At 34.5% G+C, this 23,559-nt stretch overlaps 1 protein-coding gene across 1 annotated transcript in view; it reads right to left on the bottom strand.

Moving 5' to 3' along the window:
- Positions 1-23,559, bottom strand: part of ATAD1 (ATPase family AAA domain containing 1) — a 51,398-nt gene that overhangs the window by 24,228 nt on the left and 3,611 nt on the right. Inside the window, exons 3-6 of the mRNA XM_036828644.1 lie at positions 15,709-15,807; positions 13,721-13,841; positions 8,579-8,779; positions 2,586-2,692 (exon numbers count right to left, since the gene is read on the bottom strand). Of these exons, the coding sequence (XP_036684539.1) occupies positions 2,586-2,692; positions 8,579-8,779; positions 13,721-13,841; positions 15,709-15,807 (528 nt within the window). The remainder of the gene's footprint in view (positions 1-2,585; positions 2,693-8,578; positions 8,780-13,720; positions 13,842-15,708; positions 15,808-23,559) is intronic.

Below are 23,559 nucleotides of genomic sequence, written 5' to 3'. Positions count from 1 at the left end.
AGGCCAGACACTATAAAACTCTTAGAGGAAAACATAGGCAAAACACTATGACATAAATAACAGCAAGATCCTTTTTGACCCACCTCCTAGAGAAATGGAAACAAAAACAAAAATAAACAAATGGGACCCAATGAAACTTAAAAGCTTTTGCACAGCAAAGGAAACCATAAACGAGACCAAAAGACAACCCTCAGAATGGGAGAAAATATTTGCAAACGAAGCAACTGACAAAGGATTAATCTCCAAAATATACAAACAGCTCATGCAGCTCCATATCAAAAAAAACAATCAACCAATCAAAAAATGGGTGGAAGACCTAAATACACATTTCTCCAAAGAAGACACATGGATGTCCAACAAACACATGAAAAGATGCTCAACATCACTAATTATCAGAGAAATGCAAATCAAAACTACAATGAGGTATCACCTCACACTGGTCAGAATGGCCATCATCAAAAAATCTACAAACAATAAATGTTGGAGAGGGTGTGGAGAAAAGGGAATCCTCATGCACTGTTGGTGGGAATGTAAACTGATATAGCCACCATGGAAAACAGTATGGAGGTTTCTTAAAAAACTAAAAATAGAACTACCATATGACCCAGCAATCCCACTACTGAGCATATACCCAGAGAAAACCATAATTCAAAAAGACACATGCACCCCAATGTTCACAGCGGCACTATTTACAATAGCCAGGACATGGAAGCAACCTACACGTCCATCAACAGAGGAATGGATAAAGAAGATGTGGTACATATATACAATGGAATATTACTCATCCATAAAAAGGAACAAAATTGGGTCATTTGTAGAGATGTGGATGGACCTAGAGAGTGTCATACAGAGTGAAGTAAGTCAGAAAGAGAAAAACAAATATCATATATTAACGCATATATGTGGAATTTAGAAAAATGGTATAGATGATCTTATATGCAATGCAGAAATAGAGACACAGATGTAGAGAACAAATGTATGTATACCAATGGGGAAAGGGGGGATGGAAGGAATTGGGAGATTGGGATTGACACTATACACTATGATACTACGTATAAAATAGAGAACTAATGAGAACATACTGTATAGAACAGGGAACTCTACTTAGTGCACTGTGGTGACCTAAATGAGAAGGAAATCCAAAAAAGAGGGGATATATGTATATGTATAGCTGATTCATTTTGCTGTACAGTAGAAACACAACATTGTAAAGCAACTATACTCCAGTAAAAATTAATTTTAAAAAAAAAGGATTAAAGACCCAGATGTAAGACCATATACTATAAAACTCTTAGAGGAAAACTCTTTGACATAAATTGTGCAAGATCATTTTGGATCCACCTCCTAGAGTAATGAAAATAAAAACAAAAATAAACACATGGGATCTAATTATTAATTTCCAAAATATTACGAACAGCTCAATGCAGCTCAACATCAAAAAAACACACAACCCAATCAAAAAATGGGCATAAGACCTAAACAGACATTTCTTCAAAGAAGACATATAGATGGTCAAAAAGCTCATGAAAAGATGCTCAAGATCGCTAATTATTAGAAAAATGCAAATCAAAACTACAATGAGGTATCACCTTACAGCAGTCAGAATGGCCATCATTAAAAAGTGTACAAACAATAAATGCTGGAGAGGGTGTGGAGAAAAGGGAATCTTTCTACACTGTTGGTGGGAATGTAAATTGGTATAGCCACTATGGAGAACAGTATGGAGGTTCCTTAAAAAACTAAAAATAGAGGTACCATAGGATCCAGCAATCCCACTCCTGGGCATATATCTGGAGAAAACCATAATTTGAAAAGATACATTCACCCCAAAGGTCATAGCAGGACAATTTACAACAGCCAAGACATGGAAGCAACCTAAATGCCCACTGACACATGAATGGACAAGGAAGATGTGGTACATATATAGTGGAATATTATTCAGCCACAAAAAGGAATAAAATAATGCCATTTGCAGCAATATGGATGGACCTAGAGGTTATCATATTAAGTGAAGTAATTCAGACAGAGAATGACAAATATCATGATATCACTTATATGTGGAATCTAAAAAAATGATACAAATGAACTTACAAAACAGAAACAGACTCCCAGACATAGAAAACAAACTTATGGTTACCAAAGGGGAAAGGTGGGAGAGAGGGATAAATTAGGAGTTTGGGATTAACATATACACATGACTATATATATAAAAAAAAAAAGTGACATAAGAACTGAGAGTAAAGACTATAAGGATTTATGGTAAGAGTCAAACGAAATGTACAGAATACTCATAGCCACTAGTCACTTCCTTTTCCTTGACATAGATGGTTCTAATACCCTGGTTTTCTCTCTTATTCTTGTATTTGTTTTGAGCATTTGGGAAATCTTTTTAACATTTTATTAATTACGAAGCCCTCAAAATGGATGAAGACATATACAAACCATATTCTTTCAGATTCTCGTCATTTATTGGTAAGTATAAGCTATGAAAAATAATTTTGTAAATAAGCTTAACAAGCAGCCAAATTTTCTATTAACACCACCACCACGAATAACACAAATTAAAGCAGATTACTTTCAAATACCTGGCAGCTGTGATCAGTATCCAATCCATCCCAGAGACTCATAAACTGAGCTTTCATCATGGCTGTAGCTTCATGGTCAGAACTTGAACGGTTTCGTAGAAAGGAGTCTAGAAGAAAAAAATCCTTAACCTTACAAATCAATAATAAATTATTCTTTATATAATTTCAAATCATTAATTAAAAGCTGACAATTTTATGAAAGATTACAAAGAAAAGGGTTCGAATATGCCTTTTCACACATTATTCTGATATAACCACTTTGACAAATTATCCAGCAAATTAAAACAATCAATTCACAATCCTCATTTCTTTCCTAAAAATACATTCATACCAACATATATAAAAGAAATAAAGGATCTAGTGCTGAGAAGCTAAAAAAGGATCACATAGTGTCTTAGAGCAAAAGTCTGTGTGCTTTGGCCCTAACTTCCCAGGTTCTCTGCATCCTATGCATTCTTAATTATGGGATCACATACTTTTTCCTCATGCACTTTTCCTGGTGATAAATAAAAATGATACTGGAAAATCTCAGAACACTATTAAGTGGGAAAATATAGGACAGGAAATGGTTTAAAACATACATGCTGGCATGCATGCACATATACATTATACAGGGTAAAAAAACCTTTAACGAAATACACCAAAATGCTAATAACTTTGGTTATCTCTCAGTGATACTGATGGACAATTTTAAATTTCTCTTGAATTCTTTTCTGTCTTCCAAATTATCTATAAAGAACATGAAATACTTTTAAAAGGGGGAAAATATTTTCCTTCTAGAACAAAAGGACTGAAAGGTGGTATATCCTAAGAACGAAAAAAAGACAATAAAAACAAATTCTGTATTTTCCAGTACAATCCTATTTCAAATGTTTTGTCTTGTATCCCTTCAAATCACTGGCATTTCTCAATAACTTTCACATTTCAACACTAAAACTAAAACTTGAAGTCTGTCAATCATACATGCAAGTGACATGAAAATGCTTTTTAATGTGCTGGGTCCAAGCTTTAAAAAACAAAAAATTTTTTAAAAAAGTAATTACAGCAAAAACACATTACTGTGACATGATAGTTTTGTGATGGCAAACATATATCCTGTATTTTCTTTTACAGTTCTAATCGTGTACAATATGTACCAGTGTTGGACCATGTATTGTACCATGTGTTGTACCATGTACAATAAACGTACCCATTTATTCTGGATGTATAAAATCTAGTCATTTAAAAATTGCTTATTTTTTAAAGATAAATTGTGTAAGTTTAGCTGCCTACTTAATCACCATAATTCTGCCATTAATTATTCTCAAATTACCTTCATTTCTAAGAAGTGGTTCTGGCAAGATGGCAGCTTAAAATAATATGAAAAACTTAAAATTCTGGATCAAAGTATAAATAACCTAACTATACCAGTAGTTACATTAAATGTAAATGGTCTAGAGTATGCAATTACCTGTTTAAGATATTAGACTGGATAAAAAAAAAACAAAACCCAATTGTGCACTGCTTACACGAGACACACTTTAAATATAAAAGCTCAGAATACTGAAGAGGGTGGAAAAAGACATGTATGTAAACACTGACAAAAAGACTGAATAAGGTATTTTTTTAAAGTTAATGCATATCTGATAAATAGTGCTAAAACAATCGGACATCCATATGCAAAAAAACAGACCTCGACACAGACCTTATACATTTCACAAAAATTAACTCAAAACAGAACACAGACCTAAATGTAAAACAAAAAGCTATAAAACTTATGAAGACAATACAGGAGAAAATTTAGGGAACCCTGGGTTTGGTGATGAACTTTTACATACAACACCAAAAGCACAATCCATCCAAGAAAAAAATGTGTAAGTCGGAGTTTATTAAAAATAAAATTCCTGCCCTGTGGAAGACATTGTTAAGAGAAAAGACAAGCCACAGACTGGAAAAAAATATTTATTGTATAAAACACATACCTGATAAAGGACTTGTATCCAAGATATACAAAGAACTCTTAAAATTCAACAAGAAAACAACCCAGTTAAAAAATGAGCAAAAGATATGAACAGAGACCCCACCAAAGAAGATATACAGATGGCAAATAAGCATATGAAAAGATGCTCAACAATATACGTCACTGGGGAAGTGCAAATTAAAACGAGATACCACTACACACTTATTAGGATAGCTAAAATCCAAAAAATTGGTAATACCAAGTGCTGGAGAGGAGGAGAGAAACAGGACCTCTCATTTACTGCTGGTAGAACTGCAAAATGGTAGAACTGCTGGTGGAACTTTTAAGTGCAAATAGCCACTTTGAAATACATTTGGTAGTTTCTTACAAAGTTAAACACAGATTTTCCATACGATCCAGCAATTGAGCTCCTAGGTATTTACCCAGTTGAGTTGGAAACTTAAGTCCACACAAAATCTTGCATATCTCTGTTGTTAGCAGCTTTACTCATAACTGCACAAAACTGGAAGCAACCAAGAGGTCCTTTAATAGATGAATGGATAAACAAACTGTGGTATAACCATACAATGGAATATGATTCAGCAATATAAAGAAATGAGCTACCAAGCCATAAAAAGATAATGGAGGAAACAAATGCATACTGCTAAGTGAAAGAAACCAGTCTGAGAAAGCTACATGTTATATGATTCCAACTGTATGATATTCTGTAAAAGGCAAAACAATAGAGACAGTGCAGCTAGGAGTTTGGGAGGGAGGAGTTTGAGAGGGATGAACAGGTAGAGCACAGGGGATTTTTAGGGTGGTGAAACTATTCTGCCTGATACTGTAAGGGTAGATACATGATATTATGCATTTGTCAAAGACCACAGAACTGTACAACACAGAATGGACCTTAATATAAACTATGGACTTTAGTTATTAATAACATACCGGTAATGGTTCATTAATTATAACAAATATATCACATTAACACAAAGTATTGATAATAGGGAAACTGTGTGTGGGGGGGGGATATGGGAACTCTGTACTTTCTGCTCAAGTCTTCTGTAAACTTAAAACTGTTCTAAAAAATAAAGTTTAGTAATTAAAAAAAAAAAAGGTTACTGAATATCTGAGATTGCAAGAAGGAAAGAAAAAAAATCCTAGAGATCAGAAAAAGAGAGAACTGAAAAAAAGAATGGTGAGATTTTGAGGTGATTATGCCGCTGTTTGTGTGTGTGTTTGTGTACACAACAGGTATGCATGGGTAGCATCAGGAGGTTCTGCTTTGGTGTTAACATCCATGCTGAAGCCAAGATGCCCAAAAGGATGTACACTCACAGAAAGTATAGACAAGAAAAAAAATTCTGCTCACCACTACAGGGAGTTAAGGACGCTTGTCTGTCTTGGCCTGGGCTCTGGAGGGAAATATGTCCCCCCTGAAAAACTAAAAACCAAGATCACAGGGGCTCTCTCTCAGGCCTGAAGTCTAAATTCAAACTGTCATTCAGTCTAGGAACATCCAAGTTGAGAAATTAGAGCCTAAAGCCTCTAAGTGGAAGACAGAAAAACTACTCTGGATTATTTTAGGCAACACAGAATTCTCATATAAAAGCAAGTCCTAAGCAATCTGGAGTTAGAAATGACACACGGAAACAAATTACTATGAAAGAGAGTTAACAATATAAAGAAGTAAAATTTCAAACAGAACAATCCAAAGAACTATATAAAAATAGTATGTTTTAAATTTTGAAGACATAAAAGGGACTGAAATTTTAACAGAAGAGCAAGTTATAGTGAAAATAGATAAATTTGAAAAATAAACAAACAGAACTTCTAAAGTTCAAATATAATTGGCAGAATACAAACCCAATTGTTGCAAGATTGAACATAGCCAAGCAAAGAATCGCTTTTTATTACTTACTCAATGACTGACTGACTTTTGAGTTGCACCATTATTTTATGTATCGACAAAAAGTTTTAAATACTGCCAATTAAATTATAACATGCTATCCCAATTTCAGGGATGTTAAAATGTAAAAAACTAACATAAAACAGTATGTTTTAGAACTGATGAAATATGGTAGAGAACTAGATGCTACAACTATGGAAATGACTCAAAATTAAGTAGAGACTTGAAGAAAATATATATACATATATATAATGAAACATAAGTCTTGCAATATTCAATAGCAACTAGAGAGAAAAGATAGATTAATTACAAAGAAATATTAGGCTATAAGCAGAATTCTCAAAAGCGACAAGAAAGACTGGTAGGCAACACACTTGTAGCTTTAAAACGCTGAAAGAAAATAATTCTGTAACATTTAAAAGTAAAAACAGAGTCAACACATTTTCACACAAAGACAACTCACTGTACTCACAATCGTTGCTGAAAGAATTTTGACAGACTTCAGTAAGAAGGAAATTAAATCCAGAAAAGGCAGGTGCAAGAAGTAATAGTGAGCAAAATAACTGGCAAAGTGGATCTCTAAACAAGGACTGCCAGTACAAAAATAACAACTAATATGGAAAAGTAAAAAACAAGAGAAACTGTTAACAAAAACATATAAGAGATGAGAGGAATGATTAGTATTCAAGAGTTCTAAGGTCCCTGTATTATTTGGGAAGAGGTGAGAAATAATTAGCCTAGACTTTTAAGACAAGTAGCTATGCTAAATGTATGCTAAAAGAAAAAGAATACAGTTGACCCTTGAAGAAGGTACGAGTTATGGGCGCTGAGCCTTTCCATAGTCCAAAATCCACGTATAATTCACAGTTGGCCCTCCATATCCACGGTTCCTCCGTAGCTGCAGTTCATGTGGTGATAAGAGTTTTTACAGTTGAGAAAAATCCATGTATAAGTGGACCCATTAAAACCTGTTATTCAAGGGTCAACTGTACGTAACTTCTAAACCTGTGTGAGGGAAAAGGGAATAAAAAAAGCACAGAAGTCCACTAGATTGGTAAATACCCATAAAAAGCACACAGTTATGTGGTAGAAATAAATCTAGATATATCAGCTATCAAAATGAAAACAAATTGACCACAGTTCCTGGTTAAAGAGCCTTAGATTAAAATTTTTAAAAATCCAGCTATATGCTCCTTTGTGCAAAAGTCAAAGCAAAAATCCAAAATAAATGGAACAAATTGATGAGAAAGATACACAAGGCAAACAAGTAACCAAAATACTTTATATCTATACCTATCTTTCTCTCTATATATTTCTATATAGCTTATCATATTACATATAATAGTAAATTCATTCAAAGCTACAGTTTTAATTATTGTAGCTTTATTATAATATATAAATTATAACAAAAATATAGATGATCCATAAAATAGAGAAAAAGTCCACTAATGTAAAAGTCATGACATACAGAGAAAGATGATCTATTTATAAGTTGACTGTCCATATGGCAAGGAATTAAACTAGATTCCTACTTAACGTTATATATTTTAAAAAGGAGAGTATTTATGGAGGTAGTGAAGGGATTTGTAAACCAGACACAAGAAGTATAAACCATAAAGGAAAAAAACTGATAAATGTAATTACATTTAAATTTAAATCTCCATAAAAGAAACTATCATAAAGTGAAAAGACAAGCCAGTCTAGAAAATATTTGCAATCATAATAAAACCTCATCAAAGAATTACTAAGAAAACTGCAAATAACCCCAAAGAAAAACCGGCAATTTACAAGCAAGGAAACCTAAACGGCTAATCAACATGTTAAAAGATGCACAAATTTACTAGTAAGCAGGGAAACACAAAACAATGATGAGATAATTTTTGCTCTTTAAGTTGACAAAAATTAATGACACTGCCTGAAAAGATAAGTTTTGGGGGAGTATGTAGGGAAACAAACTGTATACTGGTGAGAGTGTAAACGGGTATAACCACTTTGAAGAACTGGTAATCCTAGTGAGGTTGAAGATGGACACATCACACAACCTAATGGTTCAACTTCTAGATATCTACCCTGGACAGACATGTGCATGAGGAAACATGTACATGAAAGTCCACTGCACACTGTTTAGAAAACACAGCATACCTATTTCGTCTATAAAGATGATGGAAGGCTGTAGCTTTATGGCAAGGGAGAAAACAGCAGCAGCCAGTTTCTGAGATTCTCCATACCACTTATCCGTCAGTGTTGAAGGCTGAAGGTTAATAAATCGACAACCTGCTTCTTTGGCTGTAGCCTTGGCAATCAACGTTTTACCACAGCCTGGAGGCCCATAGAGAAGGACACCTGGAAATTAACATGTTATTGTATTAATTCCTTTAAGAGAAGGAGATATTTGCTAGTTTATGGGATAATCAACATAATATTAATTCTGTCCACACTAAACTTTTTCACAATATTCACTTCCATTTTTATTAATCTTTTCTTATAGTAGAAAGGAAGGTGCTATATTCTAAGTTTGTATCAGTGATGACATGTATTTGGGATTATAGCACCCTTGTGCTTCCTCCCTTCATGAAATGGTCCAGTTCAGGATATTAAAGACAATCATCTTGACATCCAAATTCACACCTCTTGAGCCAACGGCTGACAAATAAAATCGTCTAATGCCCTTCCCCTTCACAAGCTAAGAGCACTATAGCACAATGACAACAGCCCAGAGAAAATGAACAACTTCAAAGCAGACTGTAGAAAACACTGTTTTGCTATTGCTCAGAGACTTAAGATAATGATCTTTTCTTAAAAAGAAATCACCAGTCACTCCTGTTTTAATTTCCTAGAAATAAAACTATATTATTAACCCAGAGTCTCCACTGACAGCAATTTGCTGCTAAATGCAATTTAAGGTTAAGTCTTTTAATATATAAAAGATCTAAACAGGTTGAGGTCTTGAGCATTTGGGGAATCATCACCAACTGTTTTTCATCTAAAATGAGGTAGCATTTTCTAAGTTAATATAATACTAAAATTATGGCCCTGACTACAGATCATTTACAGACAGGCCTGACAAAAATCATCATCTGCAGACTTCTTTAACTATTTGCTTAATCTAGAGTTGCTCGACTTTTCTCATGTAATAGCACTTAAAGAATGACAATATTGGGAATTCCCTGGCGGTCCAGTGGTTAGGACTCGGTGCTTTACTGCTGGGGCCTGGGTTCCATCCCTGGTTGGGGAGTTAAGATCCCACACGCCATGGCCAAATAAATAAATAAATAAATAAAGACAATATAGGCAGCATGCTGGGGTAAAATGGAGAGAATTTGGAGTTATCCAAAATATTCCTATTATGTAATAAAAATAAAAAACAAAATATGAGGGAAGAAAAATAAGTACTTTAATATAACCGCCGCCCCCAAAACTTACATGTTTTTAAAAATGAGAAACTTGAGCTTGGTTCTATAACCTAGCAAATTTTTTTCGTGCCAAACATTTCAAAATAATGTTCAAACTCCTCCTCAAGCACACATAGATTTTTCTAGTGGTCTTAGTAATTCTTCAAGATTCAACTAACTCATGTTTAATCATTTTAAACTAAACCCTTCTAAAGCTGATTTAAAAATTTAAATCCATAAGCACTGCCAGTATATGTTAATATTCTCAAGCAGTTCTTGCAATTTTTAACTACGTTCATTTAGGTACTAAAAGTTTAGTTAAGTCAGTTAAATTTGAACTTTCTACTGACACTTTTAGATGGCTCATGTGAACAATACAGAATATAGTCTAATGCCATCGAATTCAAGTAAAGCTGAAAACATATGGGATAACATATGGAATTATTACATTTATTATTTTGATCATATAATTTAATATGGAATGCAGGTCTACTAGCAAACTTTTAATATGTATTACTTGAATCTCAGGTTTTTAGAACTAATGATGCAAAAGTCTTCATATTTTGTTGACTTTGCAGCTACACCATCACTTCATAAACACATGGAATACTCTCAGACTGTCATACTTGTTTCAAAGTATTCATTTATCACTTTGAATATTTTATTCCTAATAGTTTAGTTTTGGTACCTCCTAGTAGGATTAAGTTTTTCCAATTATTTCAGGGATTATAATTAGTGTTATTAATTTAGTAGTTATTTACTAATGTCTAAAGATTTAACATCCAATGAAAACTTTTGGATTTCATAATCTTCTGGAGGATGGAGCTGTGACAGATAAGGTTCACATGAGGAACAATCAATGCTCACTTCTTGACCTGGGTGGTAATTACATGAGTGTTAGCTTTAAAATTATTTATTCAACTGTTTAATCCCCATTTCTGTATGTATGTTAAGTGTCACTAAGATTCATGTTGTCTCATCTGATATTTTATCAGTGAGTACAGCAATAATACTATTTGAAAATGGCATGTTTTCTATATCCTTTGCTGAAGTGGACTCCACCATGTTAATATTTATGAAGATAAACGAGTGGTTCTGCAAATGAATGTGAGGCATTTAGCTTTAATTATTAGTTTTATAACCTTTTAACTAGTTTTTAGAACTTTGATACTTTTACAACCATTTTCAACAGGATTAAAAATGTGTTTATTATTTTGTGCTTTGTAGAGACTTAAAAATTCAAACCCCTCTTTAAGAGGGATGTTTTTGACAAAGGCTTTACTTCCTAAGTACTGCATGCAAATACAAGATTTAGGATGAGGAAGAAAAGAAGTATTGGGACAAACAAATCCAAATTTGAGATAATCCCCATTAGTGAAAAATATATTACCTTATTAGTGACCAACTTTTCTTTCTTTCTTTTTTGGACTAGTTTATTTACTTTTAAGGTTTAATAAAAAATTTGTCCAAATGGTGGAAAAATAAGTATCTGTAAAACTACTTAAATACAGAGTACTGGTGGGGGGGGGGAGTTATAGGCCTTTATGACCTCAGAAAGTCCATCTTTCAAAACATATATTTCTTATCTACATTTTAAAGAATGCATCAAAACATGGAGTATGATGACATCCACAAACATGAAAGTTATGTGCCAAAATAATGATTACTGAATTCAGATTTTATAGAAGGACCATACAGCATTCAAATCGATTTCTTTTTTTCATTTTTTTTTTTTTTTTTTAATATTTATTTGGCTGTGCCAGGGCTCTTAGTTGTGGCATGCAGGATCTCATTCCCTGACCAGGGTTTGAACCCAGGCCCCCTGCATTGGGAGCACGGGGTCTTAACCACTGGACCACCAGGGAAGTCCCTCAAATGGAATTTTAACTATTGTAAATTTTTAAATGTTGGGGGGAAGAAAGGGTTACATTTTTTAATGCAACCATCAGTATTTTATGGCATGTTCTTGTAACCAGTAAGTGACACCATATCTTTATATGTTATTAAGTATGATTATCACATGTCACACATTCATGACATAACAAATCATTCTCAAATTAACTTTTTGTAGTCTGTGAGGCAGTGATCAATTTCAGCTTCGACAGCAATGAACTAAGGAAAACATAAAATTGGCAATAAAGCAATGACTCTAACCTAGGTAACCTATTTCCATTCCCCAAATGGAACAAGTATGGTATGCAACTGATTGTATACTCTGCTTCTGTACACCAATATCCAATTTATGTTGGGGGTCAAAAAGTAAATCAATTATTTTTCAAACTTTTGTTCTTGGTAAAAAATTTCCCAAAAATGCACAGCTGAAAAAGCTCAAATAGTAAAACTTTAGATCACATAATAAGGAAATACTCACGTAACTTAAAAAAAATTTTAAATACACATAGGAACCACCTTCAGTTTTAGATAATGCTTTTAAATAAAAAGCAGATTTACATAAGGCTGTTAAAGTACTCCCTCATAATTTGGTATCTGCTATGCTAATTGGGGCTTTAAACCAAGTCCAACTGGTGAAGTCACCCAGTTACCTGGCCTAAGACATCACTGATGAGAAAAGCTTTCTCTAACAGCATAAAAAAATTTCCTAAATTCATTAACATTGTGAAAATGAGACATAAAAATTGACAAAAGTTCTTTCTTGTTCACACTATAAACAACCTGCAAGAGGGTACTGAAGAACTTAGTAATCCAACATTTGCCTTACTCTTGATCTGGGCTCAGATAAATCATTTGAAATTTTCTTTGGGGAAAAAAAAAATTTTTCTTTAAATCACAATAGAGTAAATGCTTCTTGTTAGAAAAAAAGTAGCTTTGCTGTTTCAGAAAGTAAAATACATAAAAAACAGATTTGTTGTTTTAGTTAACAAAAAGAGAATGCCATTTTTGGTGGTAACTGTCAGCCTCTATTTACCAGAAACAAAAATTTTCTACTTCATAAAAATGTACAGTTATTGGCTTCAATTACTTTTGAAATATAAATTAATGCACTTTTTGATATAGCTGCAAAATTAGTAAGATTATAAACTGCAACTTATACATGTTATTTGGTATTTCTAAAGATCCTTTTTTGAGAAATGCATTTGTCTAATTATTTGATTTCAGTCTTGACTAGCAACCTCTCTAGTTTTGGCAATACAATAAAGAGAAACTTCTACTAGAAGCTTCTACTAAATAAGCTACGCTATAGCGTTTGTATTTGAAAGCCATGGCAACACACTTCTACAGATCTCACTGTCAATTATCATGTAAGCTACATTTGATTCACCTTTAACAAGTCTTAAACATGATCAATATATGAATGGCCAATAATAAAAGTATTATATTTAAGGATGTAGTTATAAATACTTTCAATTCTTGAGTTCCAAGGCTTTTGAAGTAATCACTAACTAGGAATAAGAAAATGTTTCCCTTAAAAATAAGTAGTATTTAATTTCTAGTTCATCTGTAGTTCACTATTTCCTTAAAAACAAAACCAAACAAAAAGCTACCACTGCGATCTAAAATAAAATTACCAAGAGGAAAAAAAATCACTAGAATCATGAAAGAACCAGAAGTCTTATCTTGAAGACAAAAACCCATACTGTTACTTTGAATATTTTTTTAACCTTTATTTCCCTAATTTCATTTTCTTATAAGTAATAAAAATGAATTTGAAATAAAGGGATTATTTTGATATGTAACTATGGGGAAAAACTTTACCTAAATTTGGAAGCTGAAGAATAAGCAATTATTTTAAAATCATTATTTATAAAACAGTTCACTGGATCTCAGCAGTCTCTTGAAAACCCAACTTCAAAAACACCAGTTCTATAATGGCAGAAAGTTTCCATGTTTTCCAGATTTTTAATGCTTTAGCAAATATAAACTTTTACCATACCTTTTGGAGGCTGCAAAAGCCTGGAATTTTCAAACAAATGCTTCTTTTTGATAGGTAAGATGACTGTGTCTTTCAGATCCGTAATGACATCATCCAAACCTGCTATATCACTCCAAGTAACCTGGTAAAAGTTAAGGTCAGCATGAAGTTTTACAGCTAATGTATATTCACCGAAGTAAAAAAGAATCCCCCCAAATGGCAAGCCTTAATTATACCTAAATAGTAAAACATAATTATACCTAAATAATAAAAGTTTAAAATGATATATTAATATAAGTACTTTTAAGCAATACTGAAATTATTAAACTACCATGAGCTGAAATTTAATAGTCAACTACCTATTCAAAAAAAGAAAACAAAAAGGCCCTAGGTCCAACACTCAAAACTCTGAGCTTTGGGATCTAATAAGCTGACCTCACTCCATTAAGATGAGGAAATACTCCACCAAGAAGAATGGCGGAGCCAGCTCAGACAGACAGTTCAGCACTAGCTGAGTGTGCCTAATTCACAGATGACACTGTCAAACATAATAGGAATGAATTTAGAAATAAGGCTTATACTCACCAAACTGGGCTTCTGAATTTTACTAATTAAAAGTAAACTGTGTCAAAACTTGGCTTATATCTTTATAGAGAGTAAACGGGGATACATTTTTTCAAAACTGATACAGCTTGTGTATTTCAAAGCCTTCCGACTCAGCTTAAAAAATTTTTTTGGGGGGGCGGGCACTGGATAAACTAACTGAAAAAGACCTGAAAAACAAACAAAAACAACCTAGCTTTAATTTGAGTAAAGGGGCTGGAGGTGGGGCTGGTCAGAAGCAATATTTACAACACATTTATTTTCCACCATAAAAAAAAAAGTGAAAAAGCGCAGCCAGATCTGAAAAAAATCATCACTTACTTTCACTGTAGCTATAACAAAGAACTGAGTTCATTTCAAATGGAGGATTAATTCTGGAAAGGCATGTATGTCTCTGTGCACACAGATATTAATAGACATTGTAGATTTTTATTTCCTAGATTTGGAGATAAGGATATCGTATTTCACTCTATTTATTTACACCTATTGTTACAAAATATTCACAGAGGATTTTAGAGTTTATAAATTACATTAATCTGATGCTCAAAATAATCCTTTAGAAGTAGGTAGAGCAGGTATTACATTGTCCCTGGATTATACATGAGGGAACTGAAACTCAAAGAGAAAATAATTTACCAAGGTCATAAATGGAAAAACTTGGATTCAGAATCTTGTGTTGTCTATCATACCTTATAAAAAATCTAGATTTGAACTCCAAGTCAAATATCCACAAGACTTAAAGCAGTAATTTTATATGCCACAAAGGTGAATATATAAAAGTACAGGTTTAACTAAACAAACGTGCACAAAAAAAGTTAACACAGCAGGCCCGAGACAATTATCCTTGGAAAGGCCTGCTTGCAAGGCTAGCCCCTGGCTGGAGTATGGGAGATACTTAGATTTCGGGAGAGTTTCCTCCATTTTCCTGATGAGAACAGCTCACTGTGCCTAAACTGTTTGTGCAAACAATATGGTTTATGGTGGATACCTGTTTTGCTTATGGGAGTCTAGAATTTTGATACATGTTAGGAAGATGCAGTCTATGTGACCAGTCCCAATTAAAACCCTGGGCCCTAAGTCTCTAATGAGCTTCTTTGGTAGATAGCATTTGACACGTGTTCTCACAACCTGTTGCTGAAAGAATTAAGTGCACCCTGTGTGACTTCACTAGAAGACTCTTGGAAGCTGGTGCCTGACTTCCTCCAGACTTCATCCCACGCCCCTCTTTGCTAATTTTGCCTTGTATCCTTTTGTTGTAATAAATTATATCCAGGAGTATGACTACACTGAATCCTGTGATTCCTCCTAGTAGAAGAGGAGAATCATCAAACCTGGTCATGGTCTTTGGGACTCTTGATACAAAATGCTAGACAAAAATAATATTAAATAAGATTAAAGATACCTACATGCATGTTAAGAGGGTCTACTAGATGAGCAGCAATACTCATTTCATATTCTGAAAGCTTCACATTTTTCACACCGATTTGCTTCATTAATTTTTCTGCCTAGAAAGAAAAAACAAGCAACCTCCTTTAGTTTGATATTTAGACACTGGCACTCCATAACATGTAACTGTGAAGTCTAAAGAGCAATGAACAGACATACAAGATTTTCCAGAGATATTCTATGCCACTTGTTTCATCCTTCCCCATTCTTAAGTCCTTAAGTAAAAAAAGATTTGAAGGTCTACTCTACAGAAACCAGGGCAATTTAAACCAGTTTTTGGGAAATGAGAAAATAGGGTACATGATAGAAGAGATATATACACGGCCTCTCATTGCTCCAATGAGATTCTAAGGTCCAACTTGATTTCTCTTTCCTAGCAGGATTATCATGACAGGTGAAAATGAAGCCTCAAGATGAAAGATCGAGGAGTTAAGGCTATCAAGAAATGGACAATTGGAGTTTCTTTCCTTCAATTGACAGAGTATCTGAAAACAGGTGCCCAACTTTCCTCAAATTACCCATATATCTACAACAGGTGTTCAACCAAACTAATTTCAAATTGTTCTGAGATACTATCCTTTTTAAAGTCAATTCTTGGGGCTAGGCAACCAGAAATAATAAAAATAATTTTCAATTAGAAGTATACTTGCATATATTTTTAGAGCTGGGCAAAACTAGCCTTAAAGCTATAAGCTCTAGCAAAGCAACACAGCTTTCAACTAAAATAAAAATAATGTTAACAGTAAAACATTTACTGAGTGTGCCAAATATTATGCCAAAATATTGTAGATGGATTAACTCATTGAATCCTCAGAGAGATCTTATGAGGTAGGTACAATTTCTCCCCAACACAGAAAAAGAAACTGAAGCGTAGCTCAGACTAAGTTATTTGTCTTAGGTTAAAAGTTAGCAAATGGAAGAGGCAACATACGAATCCACGCAGTCCCAACTCTAGAGCCTATACTCTAACCATCATATATATTACCTTGGTTTCCTCAGTTACATGACTGGAGTTTGTGGCAACTAAAGAGTCTTTAAAAATCTAGACATAATATATTCAAATTTCAATTAACTGAACAGTTTTAGAAATGAAGGTGCTCTGGTAAATCATATTTACCTAAATTTTTGTTGTTACATTTTCCTAGAATACTTTTGATTATATATAATCTTGCTATTTGTCAGGGGTATTGCTACTCTTAAAAAAAATCACATCATACAGCATTATAGTTATAGACTGGTTAGAGGATCAGGATGTGTGTTGATCATATCCTAGTAATATAGCATTTTTTTTTTTAAAAAGTGCTATGAACCACATCATTTTTCCTATTTAGCCACCCCTCTGAATCAATGGATAAAGCAGCCTTTTCCAGATTCTTTTATCTCTTTCTTACAAATATCTTCTCTTTCACTGACTTTAAATGTGTCAGCTATGAACAGTATCCTGTTTTCTGTACCTATAACAGCATTAATTTCTCTTCTTTTCCTTTGTTCTTCTATAAATGTGAAGCCATCCCACATGTGTTCTTTCTAGGCCATGCTCTAATACAGTGGTTCTCAACCAGGGGTGACTTTGGCGCCCTAGGGGACATTTGGCAATGCCTGAAAATACTTTTGGTTGTCACAACTTGGGTGGGTGGGGCAGTGCTAGTGGTATCTAGTCAGCAGAGACAGGGATGCCGCTAAACAATCAAGAAGGCAAAGGATATCCTGCTTCCCCACCTCCATTATCTGGTCCAAAATGTCAGTATTTGAGAAACCATGCTTTTCTCTCTATCAGCTACTTGCCTTTAAAATTTTACTCTAGGTCACAATTGCCTCTTGCTACCTTTATTTATATTTGGAATTTCCTAAATAAAAATTATCAACTATGTTGTTTACTTTATAGAGACAGAAAACGCTATAGTTGAGTTTACCTAGAATCTTTTCTCCACAACAGCAGTTCCATTTAACAATGTCTTCAGGTTGCATTAATAACATTGATAGGAAAGAGAAAAAAAAATTAACGTTTATTGAGCACCTACCACCTTCCTGGCACTGTGCTGGATACGGTTTACAATCAACCCTTGAAACCATCCTGAGAAGTAGCTATTATTATTCTCATTTTTCAGATGAAGAACTCAAGGGTCAGAGAAATGTAAAGAACTGGCAAGATTACACAGCTATGAATTAGCATTACCAGAGCTCAAACTCTGATCTAATTTCAAAGCTCATGTTCTGTTAAAACACTAACATTTCTCATTTGGGAGAGCAGAACATGCTTAACACACAAGTAAATGAAAAGAAAGCACCCCAAAACACATCATACCAGTACCAAACTGTGTTCCAGGAACAAGTTATCCAATTGTCTAGCTTTGACACATTTAACTGCGCCCTTATTTCTAAAACGTTTTACCTAGAAAAACAAAATTATGATTGGACTACTTGAAAAATGGCTTATGCTCATGCAATGCTTTACTGTTTACAGCTTAATGACAATTATACTTTCTAGTCACCCACATCTGCTTGGTTTTTAAAGTGGGTCTCTCCCACTCTGTGGAGGGAAAATGGTGAACTGTGGGTGAGGAGTCAGAGGTAGGAGAGAAACTTACTTTTTACTTTATACCTATCTTTTAAACTGTTTCATAGTATTTTTTATCCTTTCACTCTATTTCACTTTTTCTCCATGTAAAGTATTATTTACAAAGTAAAGAAGTGGGGTAGGAAATAGTGAACTAATATTTCTGCCTAGAATGAGGAAGGAGGAAATGGAGTAAAGGAGCAGCAGAATAGAAACACTCATTTCATAAAGGTTCTAAAAGAATCATAAAATTGGTTGTTCTTCTGGAAGAATAATTTTAGAAAGTTAGAGATAGCACAACAAGAGTGAAAAAACAAAGATGAACTAATTCAACTTATTTCAAAAAACTTTTACTGAGGTCATAGCTGAAGTACTCCAATTTTAAGTGTACACAGAGAAAATTGATATAAAGCTTTAAAAAATACATTTAAGTAGGAAATAGCAAAGAATTTGAAGAATTATCTTTATACATTAGGTATAAGCCTTTACCACAAACTTACATTAAAATTCTAACAAACACCCTTTTCTAGACATGCGGAGACAATTATCTTCTTTTAGCGTTAGTGCACTTACATCTTCTGACTTTATCGTATAACCCAAAAGTTGCTGGATAAGACGACTTTCTGCTATAATACTCTTCTGCTATGTTACTGTATAAAACACTATAATGCACTGAGTTTTATCTCGAGTTTCCCTCTTGCTGCTTTTCTTTCCTCATCACTTCTATCTATCCCCTTGGCCACTCAGGCAACACTAACTGCTTATTCCTTACTGATTTCCCATCTGAATTTCCTTATTTACTTCAGCTCAGTCTTCTATGATTCAGCTCCAGTAAACCATGGTTTTAGGGCCACTTGATTGGTAATGCAGTTCACAATGGCTTCCTGGTGTCAACAAATGTTAGCTCTTCCAAATGGTAACTGGCATTCTATGATGGCTGCTCTTGAAAACACCTGGCAGTTGAGAATTCCAGTTTAAGATTTTCAGTGTATCAGTCCTTCACAAACTATTTCATCTATTACTTATATCAAAATAACTGAAATGAAGTTTTGAACCTTACAATATCAATGATAGGACTAAAAGTATGGAGACATTAAGTTAATGACTAAGGTCACAATATATGACCTTCATGTGTATGAATTCTCAGTAGTGAATCTTTCCAGGCCTTTGACAACTAAACTACAATCTCAGGAATATTATATAGTCTAATTAATATGCTAAACAAAATACTGCATATACAAATGCCCAGGAGAGGTCAAGCATTAAGTTATTCATCCTGTACTTGAAAGCTCTTTTTTTTTTTTTTTTTTTAAATAATTATTTATTTATTTATTATTATTTTGGCTGTGTTGGATCTTCGTTTCTGTGCGAGGGCTTCCTCCAGTTGCGGCGAGCAGGGGCCACTCTTCATCGCGGTGCGCGGGCCTCTCACTATTGCGGCCTCTCTTGTTGCGGAGCACAGGCTCCAGACGCGCAGGCTCAGTAATTGTGGCTCGCGGGCCTAGTTGCTCCGCGGCATGTGGGGTCTTCCCAGACCAGGGCTCGAACCCGTGTCCCCTGCATTAGCAGGCAGATTCTCAACCACTGCGCCACCAGGGAAGCCCCTTGAAAGCTCTTTAATAGTACTCCTAGAGATTCCCTGTTTTCTAACATCTCAATTAACCCAACCCATCCTTTTATTACAGACATACCTATCAAAACTCTTGTGCTACATCTCAATATGATCCAACAGCAGCACGTGCCCAGAAAACCCTTGTCCCTTTTTAACACTCTGCTGAAACCATCTCCTCTCTCATTACCAATTAAATATCCCACATTTCATAAGGCTGGAAGTTTTCCTGGCTTTAGGCTAGAAATTATTTACAAATATCCTGTTTAATCCAAACGTACGACTACTTCTAGGTTACTCTTCCTGATTTGAATGCACCTATGTCATCCTTCACTTTTCATCTCAAAACTGCACTGCCTTTAAGCTCACATCAGGCCCACGGATTATCTGGTAATCTCAAAACGTTATCTAAGCTTTTATAGTCAGTGTTCTTCCTCTGTGACCACAGGAGTCATACCTTCCTCCTCTCCCACATTCACACCTGATCTTTGCCCTCAATACGCACTCTAATTCCTTAATTCCTTTCTACACGCCAACTAAATTATCCCCCATCTGACTTCCTAAATGGCCTGTACCCCAGGTACAGGTATGTACCCCATAATATCTTTTTTATACACTGCTGAATTCAGCTTGTAAATATTTTGTTTAAGATTTTTACATTCATTTTAAGTTTTGGAATTGTTATGCTACCCTCATAGAAAGGTTTGGTGAGTGTTTCTCATTTTCTACACTCTGTAAGAGTCTGTATAAAATTGTTATTATTGGGCTTCCCTGGTGGCGCAGTGGTTGAGAATCTGCCTGCTAATGCAGGGGACACGGGTTCGAGCCCTGGTCTGGGAAGATCCCACATGCCGCGGAGCAGCTGGGCCCGTGAGCCACAACTACTGAGCCTGCGCATCTGGAGCCTGTGCTCCGCAACGAGAGAGGCCGCGATGGTGAGAGGCCCGCGCACCGCGATGAAGAGTGGCCCCCGCTTGCCACAACTAGAGAAAGCCCTCACACAGAAACGAAGACCCAACACAGCCATAAATAAATAAATACATACATACATACATACATAATTTTTAAAAAAGAGTAATCTTTAAAAAAAAAAATTGTTATTATTAATTTGTTTCTTAAATGTTGCTAGAATTTGCCAGTAGAATTCTATGAGCCTGTAGTTTTCTTTATGGAAATATTTTTCCAATATTAATTTATTTCATAGTTATGGAATTAACTATTCATGTATTCTAATTCTTAAGTCAGCTATAGTAATTCATAATTTTCTAAAAGTTTGTCCGTGTCATTTAGGTTTTCAAATTTATTGACATACTTATTAATTGTCCTTATTTTTAATGTCTGCAGCATCTGCTATTGCATGTCTTTTATCATTCCTAGTAATACTTATTGGTGGCTTCATTTTTTTCTTGACTGGTTTTACAGAAGTGTCAATTTTATCAGTCTTTTCAAATAACCATATTTTGGTTTTACTGATTTTCTCTATTATATATTCATTTTCTATATTTCTATTCATTCTCTCATATATTCTATTTTCTACTAATTTATCTTTATTATTTCCATTCTTTCAGTATCTATGGGTTTTTATTTTAAAAATATTTTCTCCAGCCTAAGTTGGATACTTTATCAATTTTCTACCTTCTTTTTTAATAAAAATACGTCAGACTACAAGTTTCTCTCCTTTAGAGACCTCACCACTCTCAATAGTCAGCAGCATCTATCATAGTGACAATTACATAAGCTCTCAACAAATACTTGAATGTATAAATCCTAATGGTGGAAGGAGGAAAGTGGAGGAGTAGTTTGGGGAAAAAACCCACAAGTGATACACAGCTACACAGGAATAGCCCTGGGGCCTACGCCATCTCACTGAGACTCACTGCTCTAATGAGTCCAACTACTTATGAGCATCTGATAAGGAATCTCCAAAGACTGACCTTTTTCCTGAGATTTAGACCTACAATTTCAACATTTGGATGAACATTTTTCTGGATTCCTACCACCAACACAAACTCAGTACGCCCAAATCAAATGTCATTTTCCCATATACTTGCCCCATTTACAGATTCTAAAACTATAAAAGATACTATGAATCTCTGAGGAGTCCAGACAAATCTCAGATTCATCTGTAAGATGTCCTTTTTCTTTTCTCTGTCATCACAAAGTCCTTCCAGCATTCATCTATTTCACCCATTCCACTCCTTTTGTCACTCCCTTATTCTAGGTCTCTCCTAGGATTACTGCGGTCTATAACCAACCGATCTTGCTCCTAGTCTCCCTGATTCCAATTCCTGTTACATGCTACAGTAAGGTATCCTTAAAACACTGCTGTGCATATCACCCACCTACTCAAAAATCTTTAATGGGATATACAATGGAGAAAAGATAGTCTCTTCAGCAAGTGGTGTTGGGAAAGTTGGACAGCTGCATGTAAATCAATGAAGCTAAAATACTCCCCCACACCATACAAAAAATAAACTCAGAATGGCTTGAAAACTTAAATATAAGACACGACACCATAAAACTCCTAAAAGAGAACATAAGCAAAACACTCTCTGACATAAATCGTAGCAATGTTTTCTAAGGTCAGTCTCCCAAGGCAACAGAAAAGCAAAAATAAACAAATGGGACCTAATCAAACTTATAAGCTTTTGCACACCAAAGGAAATCATAAACAAAATGAAAAGACAACCTACAGACCGGGAGAAAATATTTGCAAATGATGCTACCGACGAGGGCTTAATTTCCAAAATATACAAACAGCTCATACAACTCAATAACAAAAAAACAAACAACCCAATCAAAGAATGGACAGAAGACCTAAATAGACATTTCTCTAAAGACATACAAATGGTCAAAAAGCACATGAAAAGATACTTAACATCACTAATTATTTGAGAAATGCAAATCAAAATTACAATGAGGTATCATCTCACCAGTCAGAATGGCCATCATCAAAAAAGTCTACAAATAATAGATTTTTTTTTTTTGACGTGGACCAATTTTAAAGTCTTTATTGAATTTGTTACAACATTGCTTCTGTTTTATGTTTGGTTTTTTGGCTGCGAGGCACGTGGGATCGTAGCTACCTGACCAGGGATTGAACCCGCACCCCCTGTATTGGAAGGCGAAGTCTTAACCACTGGACTGCCAAGAAAGTCCCCCAAAAAGTCTACAAATAATGAATGCTGGAGGGGGTATGGAGAAAAGGGAACCCTCCTACACTGTTGGTGGGAATGTAAATTGGTGCAGCCACTATGGAGAACAGTATGGAGATTCTTTAAAACACTAAAAATAGAGTTACCATAGTATCCAGCAATTCCACTCCTGGGCATATATCCGGAGAAAACTATAATTCAAAGAGATACATGCACCTCAATGTTCACAGCAGCACTATGTACAATAGCCAAGACATGGAAGCAACCTAAATGTCCGTGGACAGATGAATGGATAAAGAAAATGTGGTATATATTTACAATGTAATACTACTCAGTCATAAAAAAGAATGCAGTAATGCCATTTGCAGCAACATGGATGGACCAAGAGATTATGGTACTAAGTGAAATAAGTCAGACAGAGGAAAACAAATATCATATGATATCACTTATATGTAGAATCTAAAATATGATACAAATGAACTTATTTACA

The sequence above is a fragment of the Balaenoptera musculus genome, chromosome 16 (assembly GCF_009873245.2).
Source record: "Balaenoptera musculus isolate JJ_BM4_2016_0621 chromosome 16, mBalMus1.pri.v3, whole genome shotgun sequence".
Lineage (NCBI taxonomy): Eukaryota > Metazoa > Chordata > Mammalia > Artiodactyla > Balaenopteridae > Balaenoptera > Balaenoptera musculus.
Note: the sequence above shows the minus strand (reverse complement) of the source record. Positions and strands in the feature narration are given on the sequence as shown.